The 25,622-nt window shown below is 51.1% G+C and overlaps 1 protein-coding gene across 4 annotated transcripts in view; it reads left to right on the forward strand.

Moving 5' to 3' along the window:
• Positions 1-25,622, forward strand: part of LOC119096369 (protein Malvolio) — a 31,555-nt gene that overhangs the window by 512 nt on the left and 5,421 nt on the right. For 2 of the 4 annotated variants that reach the window (XM_037219235.1, XM_037219238.1), the window contains exons 1-8: positions 5,745-5,825; positions 13,277-13,474; positions 15,615-15,740; positions 18,232-18,458; positions 18,925-19,063; positions 21,576-21,731; positions 22,788-23,006; positions 24,749-24,907. In XM_037219235.1, coding sequence (XP_037075130.1) covers positions 5,811-5,825; positions 13,277-13,474; positions 15,615-15,740; positions 18,232-18,458; positions 18,925-19,063; positions 21,576-21,731; positions 22,788-23,006; positions 24,749-24,907 — 1,239 coding nt within the window. In that variant the 5' untranslated portion in view covers positions 5,745-5,810. Of the gene's footprint in view, positions 1-5,744; positions 5,826-13,276; positions 13,475-15,614; positions 15,741-18,231; positions 18,459-18,924; positions 19,064-21,575; positions 21,732-22,787; positions 23,007-24,748; positions 24,908-25,622 lie in introns of those variants that run through there. The other 2 variants (XM_037219236.1, XM_037219237.1) reach the window with 1 other exon arrangement.

The raw sequence follows: 25,622 nt of genomic DNA on the forward strand, positions 1-25,622 counted from the left end.
ATTGCTGAGCTGACGACCGCAGGTTTAATTACCGCCACATGTTCAGTGACTAGAGCTCGGTACCGTGAGGTCTAGTCAATATAGGGTTCGAAACAGGTTCGCAAGAAGGAACGTCATTTTGCGGGTGAATCTTCCGATAATAGGACTCACTTGTGGCCCAGTGCTTACTGTCCCCGAGAAGACAGCTTTGACGAAATATTTCGAAATTTTCGACCGTATTGCAATGCGGTGTATCGCAAGATTTGTATTTCTGGTTCGATATGGCCCACACGTTAAACATTGCTCTGTGTTGGAATGTTCGTACCTTACCCTGTCCAGATTTTGGTCTCACTTTTCTTCCCCGTTTTTCCCTGTCTCTGTCTCTGTCTCTGCCTCTGTCTCATCTCTGTCTTTGTTTCTGTCTCTGTCTCTGTCCCCATCCCTGTCCCTGTCCCTGTCCCTGTCCCTGTCCCTGTCCCTGTCCCTGTCCCTGTTCCTGTCGCTATCTGTCTCTGTATCTGTGTCTTTCTCTTTCTCTGCCTTTGTATCTGTCTCTGTCTTTGCCTTTGTCTTTGTCTCTGTCTTTGTCTGTCGCTCTCTCTGCCTCCGTTTTTATGTCTGTCTCCTGTGTCTTTGTGCCATCTACGATTGTGTCCTTCTGTCTATCTTGACGTTTTACAAATAATGCAAGCTCCTCCGTAGCCAAATCTGCACTTCTATTTTCTAAGGCGTGGTGCATCAGCGACCCTTCGAAATGTTCATTGATGATTCACGTTGAGGTCTGCGGCGTTCTGCCGCTGACAGTTTGTTTTGTTGAAGCTGTTAAAATGCAAACAGCCGTGGAATTTGCGCGAAACGTTTCGTTAGTCAAGTAAGTAATACAGAAATGATGAAATGTATGCTCGGTTTTAGTGAAATCGAAATTGACCATGTAGCTCATCCCCGACATTGCAAATTAGCTGCGACTTTCATGCCATTATTTTTGCTAAGGTGAGTGCGTTATGTGGTTTACTTCAAAGGATGGGGTGAACCTATGTCGTTACGCAGCTCATGAGCTCGTACTGTATAACACTGGCGTTCCTCCACAGTTTTCGGTTACCGTTGCATTTTTCAACCATCATGCACACCAACTATGAGTGCTGTGTAAGAAAACCGACGTTTTTCACGTCTCGAAATCTCTTCGCATTGTTCATATTGATATCAAGACGCCTTCGCCGTTCAGACCACTTGTACGACTAGGCAAGACCTGTGCCTTCCCGTGTCGTCCTGTGTAAACAGATGGAGGGGCGGTAACCAGGGGAAGGGTGACTGCGTTTGCTGTGTCGGGCCGTTTCGAACCAGTCGATGCGTGGGGTCAAGAAAGGCGGACGGCGGAGACCAGTTATGTACAATTGTTGGCAGAGTCGGCTATCATTAGTGACAGTTGAGAAGAGAGTCATTTAGTCGGTACTGGTTACCGTTGCATTTTTCACCATCATGCACACCAACTATGAGTGCTGTGTAAGAAACCGACGTTTTTCACGTCTCGAAATCTCTTCGCATTGTTCATATTGATATCAAGACGCCTTCGCCGTTCAGACCACGTTGTACGACTAGGCAAGACCTGTGCCTTCCTGTGTGCGTCCTGTGTAAACAGATGGAGGGGCGGTAACCAGGGGAAGGGTGACTGCGTTGCTGTGTCGGGCCGTTTCGAACCAGTCGATGCGTGGGGTCAAGAAAAGGCGGACGGCGGAGACCAGTTATGTGCGAATTGTTGGCAGAGTCGGCTATCAGTAGTGACAGTTGAGAGGAGAGTCATTTAGTCGATAATGGCCGTTCCGTTTGTTTGCTGGTGAGCGTGGCCATTTCTGCCTCCGGAGCCGGCCACACACGCTGAGCGTCCGATCCCGCGACCCGGGGTCTCCGGCGCACCACGCGGTGTCGACGCCGACAACGCTTCATGTTCCAGGGCTGAGGCCAGTGCTTTTGAAAAGGGTGTCGGTCGCATATCAGTGTTGGCGAAAGGGCAAAGAAATGCCAAAAAAGTGTGGCCAGCCCGACATCAGATCCCGTTGGGAGAATCACAGGCCAGAGCCAGTCGTCCCCGCGGCTTAGGCCTGGCTGGACTGTGCTTTGATTGTCGGAAGGATCTCACCTATGCCAGCACAGGAGACGTGCTTCAAGACGAGCACGTGGCTGTGATAGCCAAGCTCGGTGGGGCATACACTTAGCACTTTGCCCCTCAGTCTAGACCTCTCCCAATACCATAGACTAGTTTGGTGAACTACAAATGACATGCTGCAAGTACGACGGAGGCCGTTCTTAGACGTGATGGCAACATGGTAACCGCTGAGTGATCTAACGACATCTGCCGGCCGTTTGAGCTGGTCAGCAAGAAGACCGTTCACTTGGTTTATCTGCCAGTTGTAAGCAAACGAGCTTAATCTGCGGCAGAGTTGAAGGAGCTTGATAGTGTGACGCCTGGACCGCTGTCGTTCACAGGACCACCCGGCTGTGCGGTTGTGGGAGCAGTGCATGAGCCGCCTGTCGTCTAGTTTAGTCCTACCAACGACGACGTGGCCGAGATGACGGCAGCTGCGGCTGCAGACCTCAGCTCTGACCAGCGGATCGTCTGTGACCTGGCTGCCAGTGTCCAGAGCGTGACAGTTCATCTGACGTAGCGAGCCTTAGACTCTGGACGTTAAACCGCGGCAGGTGGCTTAGGCTCCCGCTCAATGATTTTTCTGACGTGTGTTGACAATATTTTTCTCGATTTAAATCGGCTTCCATTTTAAGACAAATGACAGCTTAGTGTATCATGAAGCCCTCTTTTTGACGATGATGAGTGGGAAGGGTGGAGAGATCAGAGCCCAGTTCGTTCAGCGTACTGAAAAAGGCCTCTGAGTCGCAGAACATGCTCGTCTGTTCGCGCTCAGCAGAACGCACGAGTAGACGGGAGCTCAGAGGCACCAAGCAAACCCCGCGTAAGATGGAATAATTCCGTGAACACTAAAACCGTGAAGGGAGCGGTAATGGGAGCGGTAATGTCATTTCTCAATTAACGGCTTGAGTAATGACAAATGACAGAAATGTTATGCATTGTGATCGGCTAAGCGGAGCGACGAGGATTTATGTACGGACCCCTGAATCACAAGGCTCGTACGCATGCAGCCAGACAGCAGGACTTTGCCTTTTCGACTGACCAGAGCGGTCACGCGCCACAGTGAGTTCCGTCTTTTCCCAAATTTGTTTCTGCCTTACCGATTTTTATACGTAAGCCTGGTGAAGGGGAGGGGGGGAGAGGGGGGAGGTGGATCGGAGCGGATCGCCCCACCGCTTTATGCAACTTTTGATCGTCCGTGATGCGTGATATTATGTCTGTTCAGGTGTCGAGCGTGAAACGTTCGCAACAGGTCAACGCCTGAAGCCGGCGGGTATGGCCCCTTGTGATGTTCCGTGTTTTCTGAAAAGCTGTGCGTCGCCACTACTGTTGGACGCCTTTCCCAATGCCTGTCCCTTATGGCAAGATGGGGTTGCCATCAAGTGATATGTTTCGTCGAGTTGATCACAAAACACATGCTTTAAGCCTTATTTCGGAGAAGAATAGGCGAACTGAGCAAAGTATGGTATAGGCTATCGACTGACGCAGGCTGCGTTGTTTATGTTTCGAAGATCTACTTTGAGAAGTTTAATAGCATGCTATTCGGCACCACATTATCGCCGGCTCGCCATGTTCCGCTACTAACACCGCCCTGCTGAGGAATGTTGTTTCATGAGTCTCTGCTGTCTCCAAGCCGTGCTTGCATCACATTAGTTGGCTTCATGACTGCATCTGGTTTCTCGCGTAACCAGTGCAGTACCGATTTCTGTTGAGATGCCGCCCGCGGCTGGTGCATGGCGCGCGCTCGAGGCCGTTTTTAAACCCACATATTTCATCAAGGTCGGCTTAACATGGTAACAGGAACCCACGAAGGGCAACAGCACGGCAAATTGGTTGCAATATAGGACAGATATCTCAGCAGCCAAGGGTAGCAGCGACATGAAGCCAGTACATGTTTGTACAGTAAAGATGGGGCTAGCGTATGATGCTAATCGGACGCCTGCGTACGGCTCGCATCACGCAGTCGGGAGTGAGCACCACAGATCAGGCGGCCTTCGAGCGCTTTCTTTGTTGTTTTTTTTTTGTCATACCACGGAAACCAGATCAGCTTAAGATGTAACTAATACGTAAGGCATTTGAAAGCGTGCTTTCCAAAACGTATGGGCTGCAATAGTTGCCCGGCTTACAATTTTCCCAGCAGTCGACAGGGATGCCAAAAAAATCTCTTTTTTTGCGGCAAGGAAATGTCAACGTTTTATTTTAGCCTATAAATGGCATGATAATATGGCTCTGGTTAATTTGCCTATTACTCGTGAATATCCATCGTAATTATGAGCGTTGTATGACCATCATGTCAAGGATTGCGAGGCGCATTGGATTAGTCGAAACTGCGTAAAATTTACGTGAGCTCACGAAGGTTCTTTACCGTCCGGCTCGTCTCAGCTGTTTACTGAAAGCCGGACGACAGCTTATGCGTGACGTCACGTATTGTCTTTACGGACGCGCAGACTCTTTTGGGCCTTTTTATCTCCCTGAGGCTTTGTCATGTCACGTATTTACTACGGATCGTTCCATAGTATGGATTAATGTTTGATTCGAGTCAATGGCTACAAATTACACGATAAAAACGAAGATGCGGCGATGATGATCACACGCCAAGAGCTTGAAAGGCATTCAAAGTCAAACAAAACCCTCTTTTTCACATTGGCCAAGTCGAGATATGAGCGCAGTACGGCTCCGGGAGGTCAAAGCAACCGGCGGTGGGTGGTTCCAGGGCGAGACCACGTAATATGAAAACACCCTACGCGACATGGACGGCCGGAAAGGGGACAACAGCAAAGCGCTGGCCACCATTAAGGTCTCTGTGGAATACCATGCTTACGGATAATGAAACCTAAAAAGTGCGAAATACAATGCGTTTCACAATTTGTTTAGAAGACGGCAAAACACGAGTTTTATAAATGGACGGATGCAATAGCCATCGTCAATCTGCGTCAGGGACAGCGTGGGGCATTGCAGGAGTTTGAGTCCGCAGGCACCCGAGACGCCAGTTTTAGTTTTAGCCTATCCGATTAGTCCCACACCTAGCCCACGACCAGCAAAAGGTTGTGTACACAACGCATCCACTAGGGCATCTAGGTCAGGTGGGAGCCGCCGAAGGCGTGACCACATGTCGGCGCACCTGCGCTGGACTGACCGCAGCTTCGCAAGTGTGGTGGACAGCCGACAGCTGAGGGAAATCAGGAGTGTCTCTGGCGACGCTCAGCTGGCGCACTCATTGTGTTGTCAAGCGGCGGTTTATCGGAAATAAACTTCGCAACACGGCCTTTGCAATGGCATGCCATCAGGTCCAGAAACGCCTGCCGTTTGTGCCAACGCAAGACAAATCCCTATGTCATCCTCGCCACAAACGTTCGCACCACCTAGAAGTATTCTGGTTCCTCCTCCTCCTTCCCCCCCCCCCCCCCCCAGGATTTCAACGCTCCTCAGCCCGCACTCAGAACCCCTCTAAGACGGGAGCGGCTCCCGTTCGCGCCCGGCAGGCGGCGCTGCCCGTGACTCTGACTCGCTGCGCTGCAGTCCGCGCGGGCGTGACTCGTGGCTCCGGCCGCCGGTGCGGGCCGTTGTAGCGCCGGCCGCCAGGGCCCTCAGTCGCGCGCGGGCCGGTCCGCCGGCGGGCTGCTTCGGTCCGCCGTCAGGTGTCCGCGTGCCGGAAAACCAGCCGGCTGGCGTGCGCGCGCGCCGCGCCGCCATGTTCCTTGCCATGGTGAGAGCTGCGGCTCGGCGTCAGCGGCGCTGGGCGTGCAGGGCGGTCCTGAATCCGTCGGCCACCACGCGCATTGCTGAGCTGGTGTACAATGCGCTCGGCGTGTATGCTGTTGCTTTGTCGTTCGGTGGATGGTGGGCTTGGGACGGACATCGGAGTGCTGACTGCACACCTGTGTGATGCAGTTGCGTTGGCATTTGCCGCTTTTGAATGCGCTTATTTGCATATTGCCACCCATGGCGTTTTTAAAGAATTAGTTCAAATCTTTGGATTGGATATGTTTCTTGGATCAGTGCCAGCGCTAACCAGTGTTTGTTCGTGAGCGCTGACCACACCATCCAGTCGCGAAGTTCAGGGTCAACCGCAGAATTTTGCGGCGAAGGTTGAACGTGCCGCCATGCTCGGGACCGTCCGTCCCGCCCTTTGACATCAGCTGACCTTTAAGCGGCCCCCGCCACCAGCCGACCAGATATGAACGCTTCGACAATTATATTTGTCTCGGCCATGGTCGCCGCATGACATATGGAATGGCAGGATTTGAATGACGTTATTATGACGTCATGAATGTCAAGGTGGCTTTGAAACACTCTCCCCGCTGTACCTGCCCCCATTTTCCTGGGTGTGAAGTTCAGAAACTAGAGCGGCTTAGATCTTAAGAAGGGCATGATTGTGAACAGCACCAACAGATCTTCAGGATGGCCATTTCAGTTTAGAACCCCATGCAAACGTGAAACGCTCCCCTTGATTCGAAGTGACAAACTGCGCCGAAGTTATAACACAATACATTGAGCGTCAGGGAAGACCCGCGTGCGGATGCTGACATCCCATGCATGTAGGCGTTTGGGATCGTCTGAAAAAAGACAGCGTGGAACGACGCGTACTAGGGAATACGATCTGCAAAATATCGTAGAATGCATGTACACGCTTCCAAAGGAGTGAACATTTATCGCCCATGATCAAATGCAAGGTATAAGTTTTCCTGCATTTCACCCGGTGCACGACATCAACACCTAGCTTTGTGCAGTATGGCCATCGTGCCCATGAGACACCGTTTGCAATATTCGTGTGCCATAAGAGCTTAGATGGGTCGATAGAACGGCTGTGTATCGGGAAGCATGGCTGCCAATAAAGTTCAAGGTCGCTTTCAAATCACGGACCGATTCAGGGGCTTCGTAAAACCTTGTTCAACCTTGCACGGAATTGGGAATCCTTTGTAAACGTGTGCTTTAATAGCGTGGTGGCGTGTTGCGAAAATATACTGTCTTGATATTGGTCTGTTCTTTAAGCATCGTTTGCGTGGTAGGGAAGCTTGTTATTCCACGATGAGCTCGCTATGAGGACTGTGCCTACCAGCAAGTGGTTTTACGTTCGATACGTGTGTATTCGCGATCAGATCCAACGGTTATTTCTGATAGTTTTGTTGTTGTCAGTTTTCCTTTTACGTCGTAAAAACATCCAGTGCTGTGGGCTAGGCATGGGACATGGACTTTCATGATGCTAGCAATTTACTCCTTTTGTGCCAGAAGTCTTCTTTTTACATCTTAAAAAACATCCAGTGCTGTTGGCTAGGCATGGGACGATGCAAACGATGGACTTTCGTGATGGTGAATGATTTATTCCTTGACGTCACGACCAGATACGACGTACAAAAGCGGAAAGATTGATGCTATCTGGATACGATTGGTTTGAAGCACAGCTTTCTGGAATAATAAGTAGCTCTAGAAAACTAATTCCTAAAAATATAGAATGCTGGGCTTATTTCCTTTTATGTGTAGGAACTGTCCCAATTTGAGCCTCGCGCAACAAGCTAACAAAATTATAGCAATGGCGCAAGAAGTATCAAAAGCCACTGTCGTTTTCTAACCTCGTCCTTAAGCTCATACCGTCACTTTTGTGTAGCTTTGTTCCTGATCGTTCGGGTTCACTGTTCTAGATGAGAGAAACCTCAACACATGCGATCGAAATTTGGATGCTAGTACGACCGCCAGTTAGAATGTGTCATATAAATCAATCATCGCAGGTAAGCGGAGGTAGCTTGATATTTTTTCAACTTTTTCTAAAATAACCCATCAGTGTTATTATATTCAGCTTATTTAGAATAACTTATCAATGAAAATTGATTATAAATAAGCCCACAACCCATATTGACACGGAGGTAATTTTGGTGTAAAAAGTATGCAACCATAATCTTGAAGTACACCAACAATTTTGAATAACGCGGTGCCACTGCGAGACATATAGTTCTTGGGCACATCTGAACCTTTCTATATTACGTGCCGCGTCCAGTAAATGTAACGTGCATAACCGATCTTCCCCTTGTACTTGTGGATGTTCCTGTACATGCATCCTGTGAATCTGATCACCGTCGCCACACCCAACTTGACGCGGTCAGTCCACTCAAGATGTTTTCCCCTCTCTTCTCTTATCGCAGCTGGTCGTGCTCGCTCCAAATGCAGCTCTATGGCGCAATGGGCGTCGTAGGACTACTGATCTACGGATGAGTGGATGCACGTGACAGCTATATCAAACAGGTCGAATGTAGGTTGTACACACTTACCCTGCATACCGCCTATTCTAGGTGACGAAAGGATGGCTAGCGGTGAAAGTTTAGTATATTTACAATAGCCAAAAACGTTTTCTGTTAAGGAGAGTGTGTGGTTACTTTCCATAAAAATGAGGTGGTTCTAGGAACAGGTAGATCAAGGTAATCGAAGTCTAATGACAGCAGCATTGGTTTGGAAATGATTTATCCGCCCGAAATAGCATTCCAAACTTCGCGGCGATGGCACCGTGTACTTCTTGCAGAATCACCTGGCACAATGCTGCTCATCTCTACCGCACCAATATGAATAACTCAATATGGCATATAAAAAATGAAATTAAGATTATTTACCATTGTGTAATTGTGATTTATTGTCATAATGTGTAGTCGTCGGTGAAGTTGAATACGAAGGTTGCTCATTATGAAGAAGTCAATTGTTTCATGCAATAGTGACGCTTATCATTGCAAGATGGTAGATGTCAGGAAAAGTGGCATAGTCCAATATTGACTAGGCTACTTGCGGTTGAAATCAATCAGAGGATGCATTCCATTTCAGAAAAAAACTCTTACAACCTAACATATTTCGCATGACCCCATTCACTACTGTCCTGGACATGCGGCGTTGCCCTTTATCTATGCATTATCCTACTAGGATCTGCCAGCCTCGCGTGACCTTCCGTAAACGGGATGTTCTCCACAGACCCGCTGCAGTAGTCCTCTTGGGCAAGGATAAACAAGGCACGACCACCTTGTGTACGTGTGGGAGGTTGGCGCCACGATGCTGGTGCTGGCCAAAGCGCGAAACGGTCCGAACCGATCCAAACCGCATCTGGTCAGGCAGGATCCAAACCATTTCAAATGTATAAATGTTTTCGAAGGCTGATTAAATCTGAATCCGTGCTCAAAATATGGTAGAGCCGAGTGAAGCCAGGAATGGGCGGATCTACATCGTTGATGTAGTGCTAACCTGTATCATACATGTGTATACAAATGTTTGCGCTCGCATTTGCTTCGTGCAAGATGCTATATCCCTCATCTCGTGCAGCTCTTGTGAAAAGCCTTGGTGCATGAGGTTCAACGCGACTGAATCTTTGACGAGGTCATTATCCTCCACGTGGCAACGGATACATGTTCATTGAATATAAGTCATCCAGCATCACTACACGCTCCTTAGTTACCTATGTGCACAATTCCATCTGGTTCTATTCTAACCGAAAATTATATAGAAATTTGGATCAGCTTGAACTGGGCATCAGTCTTAAGGGTACTCAGTTTGAGCTATCTGCCCTCATATGATCGTATACATGACCACATTATCCCATCGGGCCATGGTCGACGGCCTAACAGCATTTAGCGAGTCGCTGCAGGGCCGCCAACGTTATTTATTTTGGTACAATATGATAATCGATTGTGTGTGCGTAATTATTCAGCTAAGGATGAGAGAAATGACACCTGTATACAAATACTGTCAGCGATGCGGGCTCACATAGCGTTTGGCAGAATCATCCACGTGGGTTTTCTCAATGTCCTACGTTTCAACGTCAGCGTGCATGGTTATGCCTTTTCATTCCTACTCACTGTGGTTATTTCCACTGTCACCACCTGGCTTTCACTTATTTCTTTGTATTATTTTCTATTGTGATGCCATTATTGTAGTGCCTTCGGTTTGCGGTGTGCACCTAGCGGCATACTTCGCCGTGTCATCCGCGAGAAGCGGGCACCGCGCGTGGTACCTTTGTTGATTGTGCGGTTCGCCACAAACGATTCGCAGATGGCAGCACATGTACTGTGTGCAGTTCAGTTACCTCACGTTGGATTGTGTTCAGTTTTTTTGCGGTGAAATGGAAACCGCGCGGTTCGCAAATACGCGAGTTTTGTTAGCAGGCGCGCCTTTTGTTTCACGCATTACGTCAGTACCAAACTGAAGACTATGTGCGGTCTCCAAACTGCCGCTGGAGGTGGTATACAGTCAACAGCCGCGTGAATTAAATACTACCTACTTAATCTTGCGTATCTGAAGCTTACGCGACTCAAATAGTAGAAAAAGTTATGATTGATTGCATGCCGATAATTATACTTCAAACATCAAAACAGGGTAGGTGACAACCTGAAGACAGCCAGTGTATGGCTTGACGCTGAAAGTTCATGGTATGTTTCATCTTATTATGTCTGAAATTTTATTGTTGGCATAAAATTGCACATACACGTCCTGATTACAATGTCTACAAACAGATACACCTGGATGGACACACAGATGGATCTTCTATGACAAATTTGCATGTAACACCGGTGCAAGGTCCAAAAATTAGAGGTTTTGTTTATTTGTAGGTTCCTTGAGGGCGCAATTTAGGGAAGATAATAACATAAACGTCAGTATAGTGTCATTGTAGTCACTCTTACGAAAATGTTTACCGGGATCGCCGAACAATGAACGGCGGAAAATACCTGTGCTGCCCTGCATGCTGCCAGCAGGACCGTACAGTTTTGTTATGCCGCCGGAACACCATGATTGTAACATTGCCAGATTTAGTCATAGTTTTAGGTCATCGAGGATGCTTATCTACGTATTCCCTATAACAGATAACAATTTATAGCCAGACACTATGTGTTAACCAATTTTTTATTTAAGTGGCGATATTACAAAATGATGGATAAAAACAGCATATGAGATCGCTGTCCCGGCACCAATTTGAAATCTAATATATTCTGGTATTATATTGCCGCCCAACCTGTTGTTACAGGGCCTTGGAGTCACCAAGGTCTTTCAGTGTTCATTTGGTGGGTGTGGCCGGGTGGGATCAAAATCGCTCGGGGCCTGACCAAAACGTATCCGCGGAAACTCCTCCATTATTTGATCTGCGAACATGTAACAATATATGATAACATAATCATGTTGCTACGCTGTGGCGATCCGCTGTTGGGTTTGACCGCTTCAGGTTGTGATCTTCTGGCTGCTGCCTCGACCGCTATCCTGCGTGCCCGATGTTCCGACACGACAGGGCCGGCCCTGAAATTGAGAGCCGCTCGCTGAAAGGACTCAAAAACTTCTGTCGTGTTTTATGAGCCGTTGAAGTGGATCACGTGATCCTAACAACGAGGCGGTGTGATGGGGCGTGATGCAAGCCGGACATCCGCTTTAAACGTGACTCAGCGCATCTGCTCTAGCTACATCTCCAGCACCAGCCTGTAACGAGCGCGTGGTGTTTGCCGTCGTATCCGATGTCGCCCTGCTGTCAGCAGCTGTGCACCTGGCTGCCGTGTGGGTACAGGCGTTGCGATCACACTGTCGTCTCAGTCCGAGGTACTGCGCGTCAGTAGTCTGGTTATTTACTTCGCCTCTGCCGTCGACCACTCCCCACCGGACGTGTACAGATTTCCTCTCCGTGCGGTCTCGGCCCGCTCCGTGCGGGAATATCGCTTAAGCAGGTCCGGCCCGAGGCGACCGCCGGGACACGGCTGTCTCCCCCAAACTAGGCTGACGCACCGGCCGTGGACAGATTCGGTGCAATGTCGGCATGGTGAGGCAGTGATGAAGTTGAGAGCCACTGGCTGAAAGCACGCAAAAACTTCCCTTGTGTTTTACGGGGCGGGCAGGCACATTGCACGTGACCTGAGCAATGAGGCGACGTGGCTGGGGCGCGGTGAAGGGCACTCTCCCGCTCTACCCTGCCTCGCTCCCTGCTCTCTCCCTGTTATTTGGTGGGCCGATCCAGCGTCTTGTGATCTAGAGCTGCAGTGTCATAATAAATAGCGGACTGGTAGCCCGGCCTGGGGCTGTTATAGATGGATTCAGAGGCTGTGATTTTATGCTATCCAGCGTTGTGCCACGCATCTGTGTTAGGAGGCCTATTATTGGACGTATGAAATGTTAACCACCTCTGCTTTTGACACGTGAATGAGCCTTCCTGAAGCTGCTATCTCAGCCTCTCAAACAGCTCGGTTGCGGCGCTGCAGAAACATTGTTGTCAGTGTTCCGTCACGATAGAGTGGTGTTACGTAAGCATTCACGCTGTGCAATATTTGAACGCGGAAAGACAAATGATGCAATGAGGCATTGCGCTCCGTTAGCAACCACCCCGCCCAAATACACTGCTGCATGTATGATCATTGGTTCAACTTTTGGCATGGCTGACAGCCACCCTTTTCATGGTCGGGCGTGCCGAGAGTGTGAATGGGTTCCGTGACCCCCGGCATTCATGATACGGTGCTGCCAGGACCAGATGGCAGTGTAAAACGACGCTTTAGAACGATTTATTGATGTCGTCACTACATTGTATACGCCGCTAAATATGCGGGACATTCAAAGCACTCCTGAAGCCCCAATTGTGACGGGTGACTTGCGTATTTGTCCTCCCTTTATTTATATGTGCCTCCCGTGTGCTCCGTTTTTCGCTATCTTTATCGTTTTAGTCGCGCCTGAAATTTTTTGCTGAAAGCTACCTTGCCGTTGTGTGGTGATCATTTTCGACGCTATCGTCAGTTTGCTTGTGGCTTTATCGGGTCAGTAAACGATCACTGAGTGCATTGGGTCGGCGGTCAGTAAGAACTGGCGCCAAGCGTGGCACAGGTTTTGTAGGTCGCCTATAAGTACGACAAAACTGGGCTTGAGGCACGGAATAAAACCAGTGTCTCATTATTAAACGTCAAACATGCAAGCAAAGCACACAGCACCAAGCTTGTTTGCTGCATGTTTGTGAGACGTGGTTTGTGACATTTCCGTGGCGTTGCTCTATCCAGTTGCATCTCGCATCACCTGCGACAGCAGAGATATTCAACCCGAGGTCCTCAATGCCTTCCTCTCACCGTCCCGTCACAGTCTGTAGCGTATTTTCGCCCGCCTCGCCTGTGCCGTCTGTTGTCGCAGCTGGCCCCGAGCCCGCGTTGACCCTCGCTCCTGTGACCTCGACAGGCCGAACAGCCGCCCCCAGCCGTTGCACTGGCCGCCATGACGTCGAGCGCGGGAGACTCGGCGGCCGCCGTCAGCAACGGCAGCGACCGCAGCGGCAGCGGCTCGCCGTCGTCGCTCAAGAAGCGGATGGACCTGCCGCCGGCCCCCATCGACACCTACTTCACCGACAATCGGGTGGAGGTGCCACCCGGCGACGAGGTTAGCCCGTGGCCGGGTTGGGGTCGCGGCAAGGGAGATGTTACGAGATCAGGTCATAGCCGGAGCCGACTAATTCACAGTTAGATGGGAAGGAGACGGTTGAGGGATAAGGCCAGTGCACGTTAATGGAGCGATGAAGGAACGAGATCACAGTAGGGGAGTGGTGAGAGGTCAGGTCACGTCTGGGGAGCATTAACGGGCCAGGTCACGGCTGTAGGAGCGGTGGCGAGGTCAGGTCACGGGTAGGAAGCGGTAGCGCGGTGAGCTCATGACTGGAGCAGCGGTGACGAGGTCAGGTCACAGGTGGGAAGCGGTAGCGCCGTCAGCTCACGGCTGTAGGAGCGGTGACGAGGTCAGGTCACAGGTGGGAAGTGGTAGCGCCGTCAGCTCACGGCTGTAGGAGCGGTGACGAGGTCAGGTCACGGGTAGGAAGCGGTAGCGCGGTCAGCTCATGATTGGAGCAGCAGTGACGAGGTCAGGTCACGGATGGGAAGCGGTAGCGCGGTCAGCTCACGGCTGTAGGAGCGGTGACTAGGTCAGGTCACGGGTGGGAGGCGGTGGCGCGGTCAGCTCAGGACTGGAGCAGCGGTGACGAGGTCAGGTCACGGGTGGGAAGCGGTAGTGCGGCCAGCTCACGGCTGTAGGAGCGGTGACGAAGTCAGGTCAAGGGTAGGAAGCGGTGGCGCGGTCAGCTCATGGCTGGAGCAACGGTGACGAGGTCAGGTCACGGGTGGGAAGCGGTGGCGCGGTCAGCTCACGACTGAAGCAGCGGTGACGAGGTCAGGTCACAGGTGGGAAGCGGTGGCGCGGTCAGCTCACGGCTGTAGGAGCGGTGACGAGGTCAGGTCACGGGTGGGAGGCGGTGGCGCGGTCAGCTCACGGCTGTAGGTGCGGTGACGAGGTCGGGTCACGGGTGGGAAGCGGTAGCGCGGTCAGCTCACGGATGACTCAGAATGTCTTGAAGGCATTGAACCTGCCCGTGAGTAGTCAGTTGAATGCGACCCGCTCGGGTTGGGGTGAGGGGTGCGGACAAATGAAGCACTAAATTCACAAGGTATGTGGGTCTGCACGTCAACACAGTTGTGTCAAATATTGAGATTCATAGGTCAGGTCACCGGCAGTCAGCTTGGTCAGCTTTGTCAGTTTGGTCATGGTCAGCTTGGTAGGTCATGGCCTTTGGTTAAAATAAGGTCAAGCAAGGTCAGATTCCAGATCGGTGTCCGAAGTGCTTCCAGACCTCCTCGTGTAAGCGTCTTTATCTTAGATACCTGCCTCAAGCACAAGGTCAACGGTGTGTCTTTCATGTCATTGACTGTATTTGACCTTTAGGAGCTCGTGTGACCAAAAACTTACGAGATTGCTTTGACTCTTTGATTGAGGTAAGCATGAATAAGTACATTAGGCGGTATGCTCCTTAAAAGAAGAGATTGTTGTGGGTCATTTAAGATCAGTGACCTCCTTTAACCTTCGAAAAGTTCAAATACGGTGCATTTTGACGTCCTTGTGATAAAAATGTGAAGTAAGCGTCAACAGCTGTTCCTTAAAACGAGTTCACCAGTGAAAAAGCAGTCTGTTTAGCCCTCGGTCTGACTTTCACACCTGACCCAGGGCGTAATCCTAAATTTAATCGGCTAATTATCTACGAAGCTTTTTCAGAGATGTATGTCTTCTCCTAACACTTTTTTGTCGCGTCAGATTGAACAATTTCCCAGGAATTGCTTACGCTGATAGCCATGGCTGATTTTGACTTGCCATAGGTCATCGAGCTAAGAAGGTACATGCAGTTTTGTAAACCAAGAGATCAACATGTGATTTTATGAACTGCTAGTCAACTAAGCTGCAAGTCAGATCTGCTAGTCAACTGTCTACAGCTATGCAAAGTTTGGCGTGGCTACACCGTGCTAAATGGAAAATGTTCTGAAAAACATGGGGGGAGGGGGGGGAAATTGATTACTAGCGAAGCGCGTGTTTTTGCAGCAATTGCTCGCTCTTACTTCAATGTTCTATCTGTGTTTTGCTTTGCTGCCGTCCATGAGACCCTATGTGTTTTCGTTTGCGCTCGAATGTCGGCACTGCACAGATCCGCGCAGTAGCACGACCACGTGTTCGGCCCGCACTGACCCGATGCTGATGCCTGCAGGAAAAACTGTTCAGCTTCCGCAAGCTGTGGGCATTCACGGGGCCAGGCTTCCTCATGAGCATCGCCTACCTGGACCCGGGAAACATCGAGTCTGACCTGCAGTCTGGCACGGTCGCCGGCTACAGAGTGAGTCTGACCTGCAGTCTGGCACGGTTGTCGGCGACAGGGTGAGTCTGACCTGCAGTCTGGCACGGTTGTCGGCGACAGGGTGAGTCTGACCTGCAGTCTGGCACGGTTGTCGGCGACAGGGTGAGTCTGACCTGCAGTCTGGCACGGTTGTCGGCGACAGGGTGAGTCTGACCTGCAGTCTGGCACGGTTGCCGGCGACAGGGTGAGTCTGACTTGCAGTCCGGCGCGGTTGTCGGCCACAGGGTGAGTCTGACCTGCAGTCTGGCACGATTGTCGGCGACAGGGTGAGTCTGACCTGCAGTCTGGCACGATTGCCGGCGACAGGGTGAGTCTGACCTGCAGTCTGGCACGATTGCCGGCTACAGGGTGAGTCTGACCTGCAGTCTGGCACGGTTGTCGGCGGCAGGGTGAGCCTGACCTGCAGTCTGGCACGATTGCCGGCTACAGGGTGAGTCTGACCTGCAGTCTGGCACGGTTGTCGGCGGCAGGGTGAGCCTGACCTGCAGTCTGGCACGGTTGTCGGCTACAGGGTGAGAACGTCTGAACGCTGTGGTGTGGAGTGTGAACCGTGTCCATAAGTGCCAGGTGAAGACATGGTATCTGTCAGGGCATGTTAAGTATTGGACGGTGCCTAAACAAACCGGCAGGTTGTCGCGCAGCCATTTAGAGCTAATGTTTTTTTTATTAGCGCGTCGTTTCCTTAGAATTCCCAGAGAACCAGCTGGGGATTTTCGGCTGTAACAAGCATGTGCCTCAGCAAACTAGTGGGTACTGAGCAGTTTGGCGTGGCATGACGCACTTAGTGGGTTAGTTGTTCCTAATGCCTGAACTGCTGACAACGCCTGCCACTCGATATTGTGACAGCCCGTGACCTTGCGTATCCCAGCTGCTGCGGGCACTGGGCTGTATGTCGTATTATGGATGTGTAAGTCAGCTTTTGTGCGTGCCTTCTCCCATTTCAGGTCAGCTGGAAGCTGCTGTGTATTCAGCGGCTTTGGATGCAGCAATACATTCCATTCGGTGTCTAGTTCAGCTTTTCTGAACGCTGTTTGCTCCATTCATCCGCTGTGTTTTTCACTCGCTGTAAATGTTGTTTAGTATTCCATTTACTGTACATGTATTTCAGCCGTAGTGAATATCAGCCAAATTTAGTGCAGATTTCAACTGTTGTGTAGCTCACATGTGGACGTTTGATGTATATCTCAGTCGCTTTATTTATTACTGTGCACCCCGGCTGTTGCTCGTGATGCTGTGCATTTCAGCGCCGTCATACTTACTCGTACTTGGCTGATCGGTTACTCGTGTATGTTTCAGCTACCTTAGGCACAGCAGGTAGCCAATTTGCTGTATACTCCAGCTGCTGTGGGTGCTGTTTTGTATTTAAGCTTTTGCCTATCCTAGCTGTTGTCGATACTGCTGTATCTTCCAGCTTCTCTGTGCGCCATTGCTGTGCCAGACGCTATTGCCGCGTTTTCCACTGTGAGTTGTTCAGTGCATTAGCGAAGAATATTATTCACATAGATGGGACAGTAGTATTAGCCTTATTCCTCAGAGAAAAAAAACAGGAGAATGGAGATATACTTGGGTTGATATTTCGGCCGCATGCCCTTATCGAAACAATAGCAGAAGTAATTCACTTTTGCTATTGTTTGCACTGTTGCACAATCGAAACAATCGAACCAGGCTAATACGACCGTCTTATCTGCGTTTTCCACTGCTTCGAGTGTTGCTGTATGCCTCAGCGACTGTACTTCTCAGTATCTGTAAATGCTTCGGAGTATTTCTGCCTTTGCAGGAGCTGCTGTGCACTCGAGCTGCTGTAGACGCTGCTGTGTGTGTTACAACCCTTTTCTGTGTCACATGCTGTGATGGACGCTGCTGCGTATATCTGCTGTTGTAGTCGCTGCTGTGTGTGTGTAACCGCTGCTGTGAACGCTGCTGTGTGTGTTTTACAGCTGCTGTGGACGCTACTGTGCGTGCATGCGTGCATGCGTGCATGCGTGTGTGTGTGTGTGTGTGTGTGTGTGTGTGTGTGTGTGTGTGTGTGTGTGTGTGTGCGTGCGTGCGTGCGTGCGTGCGTGCGTGCGTGTGCGTGCGTGCGTGCGTGCGTGCGTGCGTGCGTGCTGTGCGTGCGTGCGTGCGTGCGTGCGTGCGTGCGTGCGTGTGTGTGTGTGTGTGTGTGTGTGTGTGTGTGTGTGTGTGTGTGTGTGTGTGTGTGTGTGTGTGTGTGTGTTACAGCTGTTGTGAACGCTGCTGTGCGTGTGTTATAGCTGCTGTGGACGTTGATGTGTGTGCTTCAGCTGCTGTGAACGTTGCTGTGTGTTTTACAGCTGCTGTGAACGCTGCTGTGTGTGTTACAGCTGCTGTGAACGCTGCTGTGTGTGTGTTACAGCTGCTGTGAACGCTGCTGTGTGTGTTTTGCAGCTGCTGTGAACGCCGCTGTGTGCGTATAACAGCTGCTGTGAACGCTGCTGTGCGTGTGTTACAGCTGCTGTGGATGCTGCTGTCGGCCACGATCCTGGGCCTGCTGACCCAGCGTCTGGCCGCCCGGCTGGGCGTTGTCAGCGGCATGCACCTGGCCGAGGTGTGCTACCGCCAGTACCACCCGGTGCCGCGCATCTTGCTCTGGATCATGGTGGAGATCGCCATCGTCGGCTCCGACATGCAGGAGGTGATCGGCACATCCATCGCGCTCTACCTGCTCTCCGACAAAAAGTAAGCTAACCTCGGCTGGCCGCGCGAGCCCGTCGCCGGCGGCGCGGGCCCGTCGCCCGATTTACGCGCCGCGCCAGCTGTGTCGGGGCGATTGTGGAGGGGCGAGCGGGGGGAGAGCGGTGCGGCGAGCTTAAGTCACCGGCGATTCTCCGTCGGTTAGAAGCTGTTGGTTGCGGCAGGCGGATTTGCGTTATTGTTCTCGTCACCTGCTTCCTATCGGTTGAGCTAATCGCGTCGGCATGTTGGTTTACTCTTTGCCCGCTATCGTGTATGACTAAGCAGAGCCCAGCTTGATATTTATCAGTGTTGGCACATTCCCGTTTATATCCCCGACCAAGATTTCTACGTATACGAATAACTGCGCAGCATGTCTTGAATAGCGTATTGCTTCTCGTGGATTGCAAAACGCATCCGTACGAATGGCGCTGATGTCAGCCGTGTAACCTGTCTGTCTTCCGCGTTTCAGAATTCCATTGTGGGGTGGAGTGTTGATAACAATCGCTGACACGTTTACATTTCTGCTGGTCGACAAGTACGGCATGAGAAAGCTCGAAGCCTTCTTCGGCTTCCTGATCACCGTGATGGCCCTCATGTTCGGCTACGAGGTAATTGGTGCCGTCAGCCTCCGGCCGTTGTTTATCAGCCCTCGGGCGGTCGCGGGCGGCCCTGGGGAGTGAGGGCGCTGAAGGCAGTGGCGCCTGCCGCAGAACTCCTGCTGTGGCTGCTCCCGAGACTGCCGGATTAGTGTCTCACTGGTCCCCGGAGGATGCACTGCGTGCCGGACTGTGGTGTGTGTGGGAGGAGGGAGGGGTGGGGGGAAACACTCACGGTCGAGGGGGTAGCAATGCAACTTTTAGTGTTTCTTTAAGCGTGCATACAAGAAATATACAAGATAGTAGCAGATACAAAAAAATGCTTGAGCATTTTCCCGAGACCCTTCCCATGCGTACATCGGTGACCGACTGTTCATATACACACCTGCGTATTGAGGCCTAGACGGCCGTTGAAGGTTACCTCGAAACAGGTGGCTAGGTGCCGAGCTGGAAGGGTTTGAATGGCCCAGGTGGCTGATTTCGTTGATGGTGTGTTTAATGCGCATTCGTGCGTTGACATCGACGCCGCGAGAAACCCTCTTAAGAATGACCACCCGCAGGCCACGAAATTGTTGCGCCTATTTCACTGCCATGCACGAGATGATGTGCCGCGTTGTTAAGGGATGCTCAGCCGAGGGTTTGGATGCTAACAAATGCACTAAACCCACGCGCTGCTTGCGTAATACCTCATGCTATGCGTTCACACACAGACGCCGATCAAGCGGTATTGCCGGTAGCTTATGTTTGTGAAATCGATCGCCTTGCTGGTAATGCTTCTGTGGATGTCGTTAACTGTGACACAAGCAGCCATGCGTCTTATATCCATCACAATAAGTGGTTGATAGCACTCTCTCGTTTGCGTTGTGCTCACTGACAGCCAGATGTGACACTTTTTGCCGCCTATCATGAGAGGAAAGTTATTATGGCTATTGTCAGTTCATCAGATGCCCCTTAAGCTTTTTTACTGTGAACAAGTGGCAACGGCGTATCGACTGCTTCGCCTTTCATCATGTACCGTGAGGTGAAATGTGGCCTCCTTGTCCCTGTTTTTTTCTGTTTTCTTCCTCCGATACGAGGTATGCATTCATGTCTTTTGTGTAGATTGTATAATCTGGTCCAAGTTGTTGCTGTAGATTATACTTGAGAGGATTCCTAGGTCATTCCTAAGTCAGATAAGCAAGGCCGCGCGTGCACCACACATGTACTTCCCCGAGATCCCTGTTCCTTTTTGACCGACGCGAACTCGGCCACCACACGTACCACACGTGTTTTTCCACAGTGTAATACCGTTCTGCCTGTTATGCCAGTCGGTTATACCGGTTGTAATACCGGTCTGCCTGTTGTACCGGTCGGTTATACCGGTTGTAATACCGGTCTGCCTGCTATACCGGTCGATTATACCGGTTGTAAACCGGTCTGCCTGTTTTACCGGTCGGTTATACCGGTTGTAATACTGGTCTGCCTGTTATACCGGTCGGTTATACCGGTTGTAATACCGGTCTGCCTGTTAATACTGGTCTGCCAGCGCCCCGTCACGGGCCTGACCCGGCGTCTCCGTCAGGGGTCCTGGGCCCCGCATTGCTTTGTTCCGCATTGTGAAATTATAACATCCAAAAAACAGGCCAGAAACACTGAAAGCACACAGCTTTATGTTTTTGTTTGTTGTGTGCCTCTGTCGTAACTGATTTTACGAGGCTTTAGTGCCGGACGCTTGGCACGCGTCCGCCTGCTCTGACACGTGCGGCGCGTGCCGCCTGCTCCATTACAGGGATGGGCTTACCAAGACGCTTTTTTTAGTTAAAGGTGTACAACGTTCGGCCGCACTCTCTTGATTCATAGGATGCTCCATCTCTTGTTGCAAGGGTTCTGCTGTTACGTGATACAAATTCTACAAGGCTTTCGCATTAGCATGAGCCCTATGAGAGGCAAGTGTGCGGTGCTCTTAGGTACTCTCAACGGCGTTTGCTTTTACGGTTCCCTTTCCCTCTCCCTGCTGCTCTATATTGGTGTTCTGACTTAGACCGAAATCAAAGCGGGAAGTGGCGATGTGCCGGTCGCTAGGAATATATATGGCCACAAAATGACACTTTCTGACGTCAATATGCTCTACCCTTCTTAGGGAACGTATTATAATATTTTTTTAGAAGGCCCACCTCTTAAGCTGGCATGGCTGCCTGATCTGATGCACGTGACTAGATCTAACTCGTGTAACTTGCGTGCTCGTCTGTGTTTTCCTCTGCGTACGGTGCGCGTCTGTCTGTGGCAGTTTGAATGCACTGGTCTGTCATTCTGCCCTCAAACGTGTGACGAGTATCCGTCAGTTCCAGTACCTTTGAAACGAGCATGTTTGCTGCGATGTTTTGTGAAGCGCACCCATTGTCTCCAGTACTTGTGATGCGTCTCCTTCTCGCTCACTATGTATTACAAAACATGTCTGTCTGCTCTAGCACACGCTTCACGCTCGCCTGGTTCAGTGCGCGTGACAACGCGTGCCTGCCTGACAACACGTGCCTGTCCGTTACAGTACGTGGTGGCGGCGCCGCCTCAGGCCGACGTGGTGCGCGGCCTGTTCGTGCCGGGCTGCGCGGGCTGCGACAGCCGCTCGCTGCTGCAGGCCGTCGGCATCATCGGCGCCGTCATCATGCCGCACAACCTGTACCTCCACTCGGCGCTAGTCAAGGTAACTCTGTCAGGACCTGCACTTCGAACACTTACATAACCTGTACCTCCACTCGGCACTAGTCAGGGTAACTCTGTCAGGACCTGCGCTGCGAACACTTACATAACCTGTACGGCCTCTCGATAGCTCTGTCAGGGAGACTGCCAGGACCTGTCGCCTGAAAGACCCGGCTCCAATCCGGGCAGCCACGTCTTCCGCCGTGTCGCGGGCAGACGTCTTCGAGTCGTTTGCTGCCGCTTGTCCACACCGTGGGTGGGCTCACGTGCGTCACAAAGGCGTGACGCTGCGGGTCGCGGGCATCACATTGTGCTTAACTTTACACCACGGTCTTCCCGGCCGCTCGAGCCCCTGGGCTTGGCTATCGGTACAGACCACAGGTCAAGTGCTGGCTGGCGCGTGCTTGCCGGGAGTGGCTTCTTCGTAGCGATATGTTGGGCCATAAAGCCTCAAAAGGCGCCAAATCATACCTTTTGCACAATCTATGTTCAAGGCCGAATCTTCAGGGCCCTGATCGGTATGCTTGAAGTGTTTGTCTTGAGCATAGAGTGGCCGTTAGTTCCACTTACGAGATATAACCTCGCCGGGAGGCCAACATGAATGTTTGCCTTGCGATAACATGGGATATGCACTGTTGGCTAGGCATGCATCTGAGGCTGACGACACAATGAAGCTGTGCAGCTGAGATGTCCGTCTATTGTTCTGCGCCATACGGCACGTTGGTCGCCATGTTTTTTAGTCGCTATGGATTGCTGTCAGTGCCTTGTATGCTCAGTCTACTTGAACTAAAAATCATGCGATTGTCGGGTAGCTGGCCATTTTAGTATGATTTTATCTGACGTTTGCACCGTATATTTTTTGTCATTGTCATTTTTGACCGCGTCATTTTCCAGCTGTTCGTCCTACACAGATGGGCTACCTCAAATATACCTTACTGGTCCCTAATGTTTGCAATCTCGTGTAACAGAACCATCCACGATGTGTCAGCTTTCACTGGCTGAGCGACTGGTCGGGGGCCACGCAGCCGGCCTTCATTGCAACAGAGCCCGTCTGCTTCAGTCTCGCAGCGTGGATCGCACGCGCCGCTCGCGCATTCGTGAGGCCAACTACTACTTCTTCATCGAGTCGTGCGTCGCGCTGCTCGTGTCCTTCATCATCAACGTCTTCGTCGTGGCCGTGTTCGCCAAGGGCCTGTCCGGCAAGACCAACAGTGATGTCAACCAGACCTGCGAGTCTGCTGGAAATGCCGTCAGCTCGCTCTACCCGGGCCTCTTTCCGGTGAGCCTTTGCGCACCGGAAGCGCGTCGTATTTTGTGAGCATGTGGACACTGACAGCGCGCCGGTTTAGGTGACGATTTAGGCGGTGAGCAGAGCCGTATGCAAGATTTTGCAATAATGCTCCATTAAAAATAGGTTCTAGCGCGTTGCATGGACGCAAAAGTTTTGGGATAGCGTGTGAGACCCTGGGATATTTTAAATCTACTTGTTTTTACTGGCGTACCCTGATAGTTTAGTTCCCGACATGTCTTCTAATGCATATTCTTACTTATAAAGATGTAATAAAGGGACCGGGAAACTTGCCCCGGTGCCCCCTCCCCTCCCCCGCCTTGAATACGCCGCTGCTTTCGGGCCCCAAGGGGGCCGCGTCGTTTCAATGTGCCGTGCTGTCGTGAATCCCCAGTATGCAAGTAGCCCGGCTCGTCGCCTCAGTGCGGCCATTCTCATGGCTCGAAAGTGTTTTATTATTGCTGTTGGAAGATAAACTTTTTCCGACGACATTCAGAGAGCTTGCGCAATTTTGTGCATGTGCGAACTGTAGCCAATCTCGCTTCTTTGAACACAAAACGACATTCGAAATAATAGGCTATCCGCTGAGTTCCTTCTTGGGTGTTTTTGTTCCACTATCAATCAGCGTGAACACATTATGGAGTTACTTTTGGAGGAGGTAGAAAGTCCGTTGCTAAGGACACACCCATTTCAACACGATATCGATGTGTGTAAAATGCAGTAGGGTCTAATGTGCACTATCATGAAGCGACTAGGCAGCCTCTACGCGATTGGAGTCCGTAGGCCGCTTTACGATAGTCCATCATTGTGATTGGAAATAGCCGTCATTTTAGGTCAACAGTTCCTCGTAACTTAACAAGTCCGGCGTAAAAGAAGTCCCACTCTAATTTTGAATTTCTTGAAGGTTCTTTTTGAACTTCCACTTTTGAAATGGCGCGTTACAGCGGCAAAACTGCCCCCCGCCCCCCAATATCGGAAAACCAGCATGTACCCTGTCCGGCTGCTGGGAAGGAAGCGAGGTAAATGTCTCGTTTCTCCTCCCCCCCCCCCCCTCCCCCAACGTTTTTAGTGGCCACTGCCGTCCCCATGCACTGCAGGCTATCCCAAATACATTCCATGCGAGTGTGTCGTCCTTCGACGCAATTCGCTTTTAAGCATTCAGTGGCGTAGGGTCTTCGTTCGAGTTTGCCGTTCCCATCAGAGATGACTCATTTGATGACACAGATGACTCACTGTAATCGCGTAGCAGCGGCAGTGTTTCGTCTATCTGGATTGCCTGGATATCTCAGGTCTGGTGGTCCCACTAGGTCCCGGTCCCTTCGGTGCTAGGTCACGATAAACTTCACCGCTTCAAGTGTGTCACATCCAACAGCCACGTGCTCTGTGCCTGTGGTCCATAAATGTATGCTTGATGCCACATTAATCTAGTGATATCCAGCACCTCAGTGTGAACGTTTACGTGCTGTGTGGATGTGACCCGCTGCTCCACAGTTTTCTTCTGCGTATTGAGGATGCCTTGTCATGGTTAGAAAATCCGGTACGACCCCGTGGAGCCCTTCGGTGACGACTCCAGATGATGGCAATAATGCGCGGCAATGTTTCCCCTGCTTGGGGAATGGCAGTTCGCGCCGTGCAGGTTGTGTTTCACAGACTCCGTCGCACCGGTCCTGCCCTGCCCGCGGGAGAGTGCGGGAGGCCAGGCCATGCCCTAACCCACGCGCCCGTCGCCACAGAACGACACGAACTTGGTGGAGGCCGACCTATTCAAGGGCGGCGTCTTCCTCGGCTGCCAGTTCGGCGCCGTGTGCCTCTATATCTGGGCCATCGGTATCCTGGCCGCCGGCCAGAGCAGCACCATGACCGGCACCTACTCCGGACAGTTCGTCATGGAGGTCAGCAGTGGTCAGACTCCGGACAGTCCGTGTTGGATAAACACAGGATGCGTAGATGCGTAGTCCGCTATCTTCACCCAACTTTGGGCTGCTCTCGTGATCATTAAGGGGGACGCGATACAGGCAGCTCTCTGAAGTTGTTTGCGGAGATATCGCCGTAGAGATATACAGGGGCCGTGGCACCAGTAAGGCAGTTGGGATGTTCGCAGCGGTTCCACTGCAGACGGTTCGTAATGAAGATGATGAGGTTGTATTTCAGACAGTTGTGTTGAGCTCAGTACGTAGTGAGAGTGCACCGGGGATTTACTAAGACAGGCCGCCATGGAAGTATAAACGCAAGGGGCGCATCGCATGAACGACATTTTGGCGTGGATTTATGTGTTGCGCGCAGTATAGACGTGCGCCATGTACATGCATAATGTTCGTATTATAGATAATTGTTATGGAGGTACGTTTGGGTCGCATTACGATCATGGCACCATGCATCTATGCCAGGTCTATTACAGACGCCTTTCACAGAGTTACGCGGGTGATCTTGTTGCGCAGTGTTCCGTCAAAGCGGTTGGAATGTAAAGCAAACATGAGACACAACCAAAAAGCCGAACACCATGTCTTTCCATAGGTGTATTTTCTTTTAAAATCTGTCGAGCTTTTTATCGAACTTTCCCGTCTTGCCACAATTTCTCAAGTGCTTTTACTTGTCACGGTTTGCTAC

Source organism: Pollicipes pollicipes, unplaced genomic scaffold, assembly GCF_011947565.3.
Source record: "Pollicipes pollicipes isolate AB1234 unplaced genomic scaffold, Ppol_2.1 Scaffold_4295;HRSCAF=5057_pilon_pilon_pilon, whole genome shotgun sequence".
Classification (NCBI taxonomy): Eukaryota; Metazoa; Arthropoda; class Thecostraca; order Pollicipedomorpha; family Pollicipedidae; genus Pollicipes; species Pollicipes pollicipes.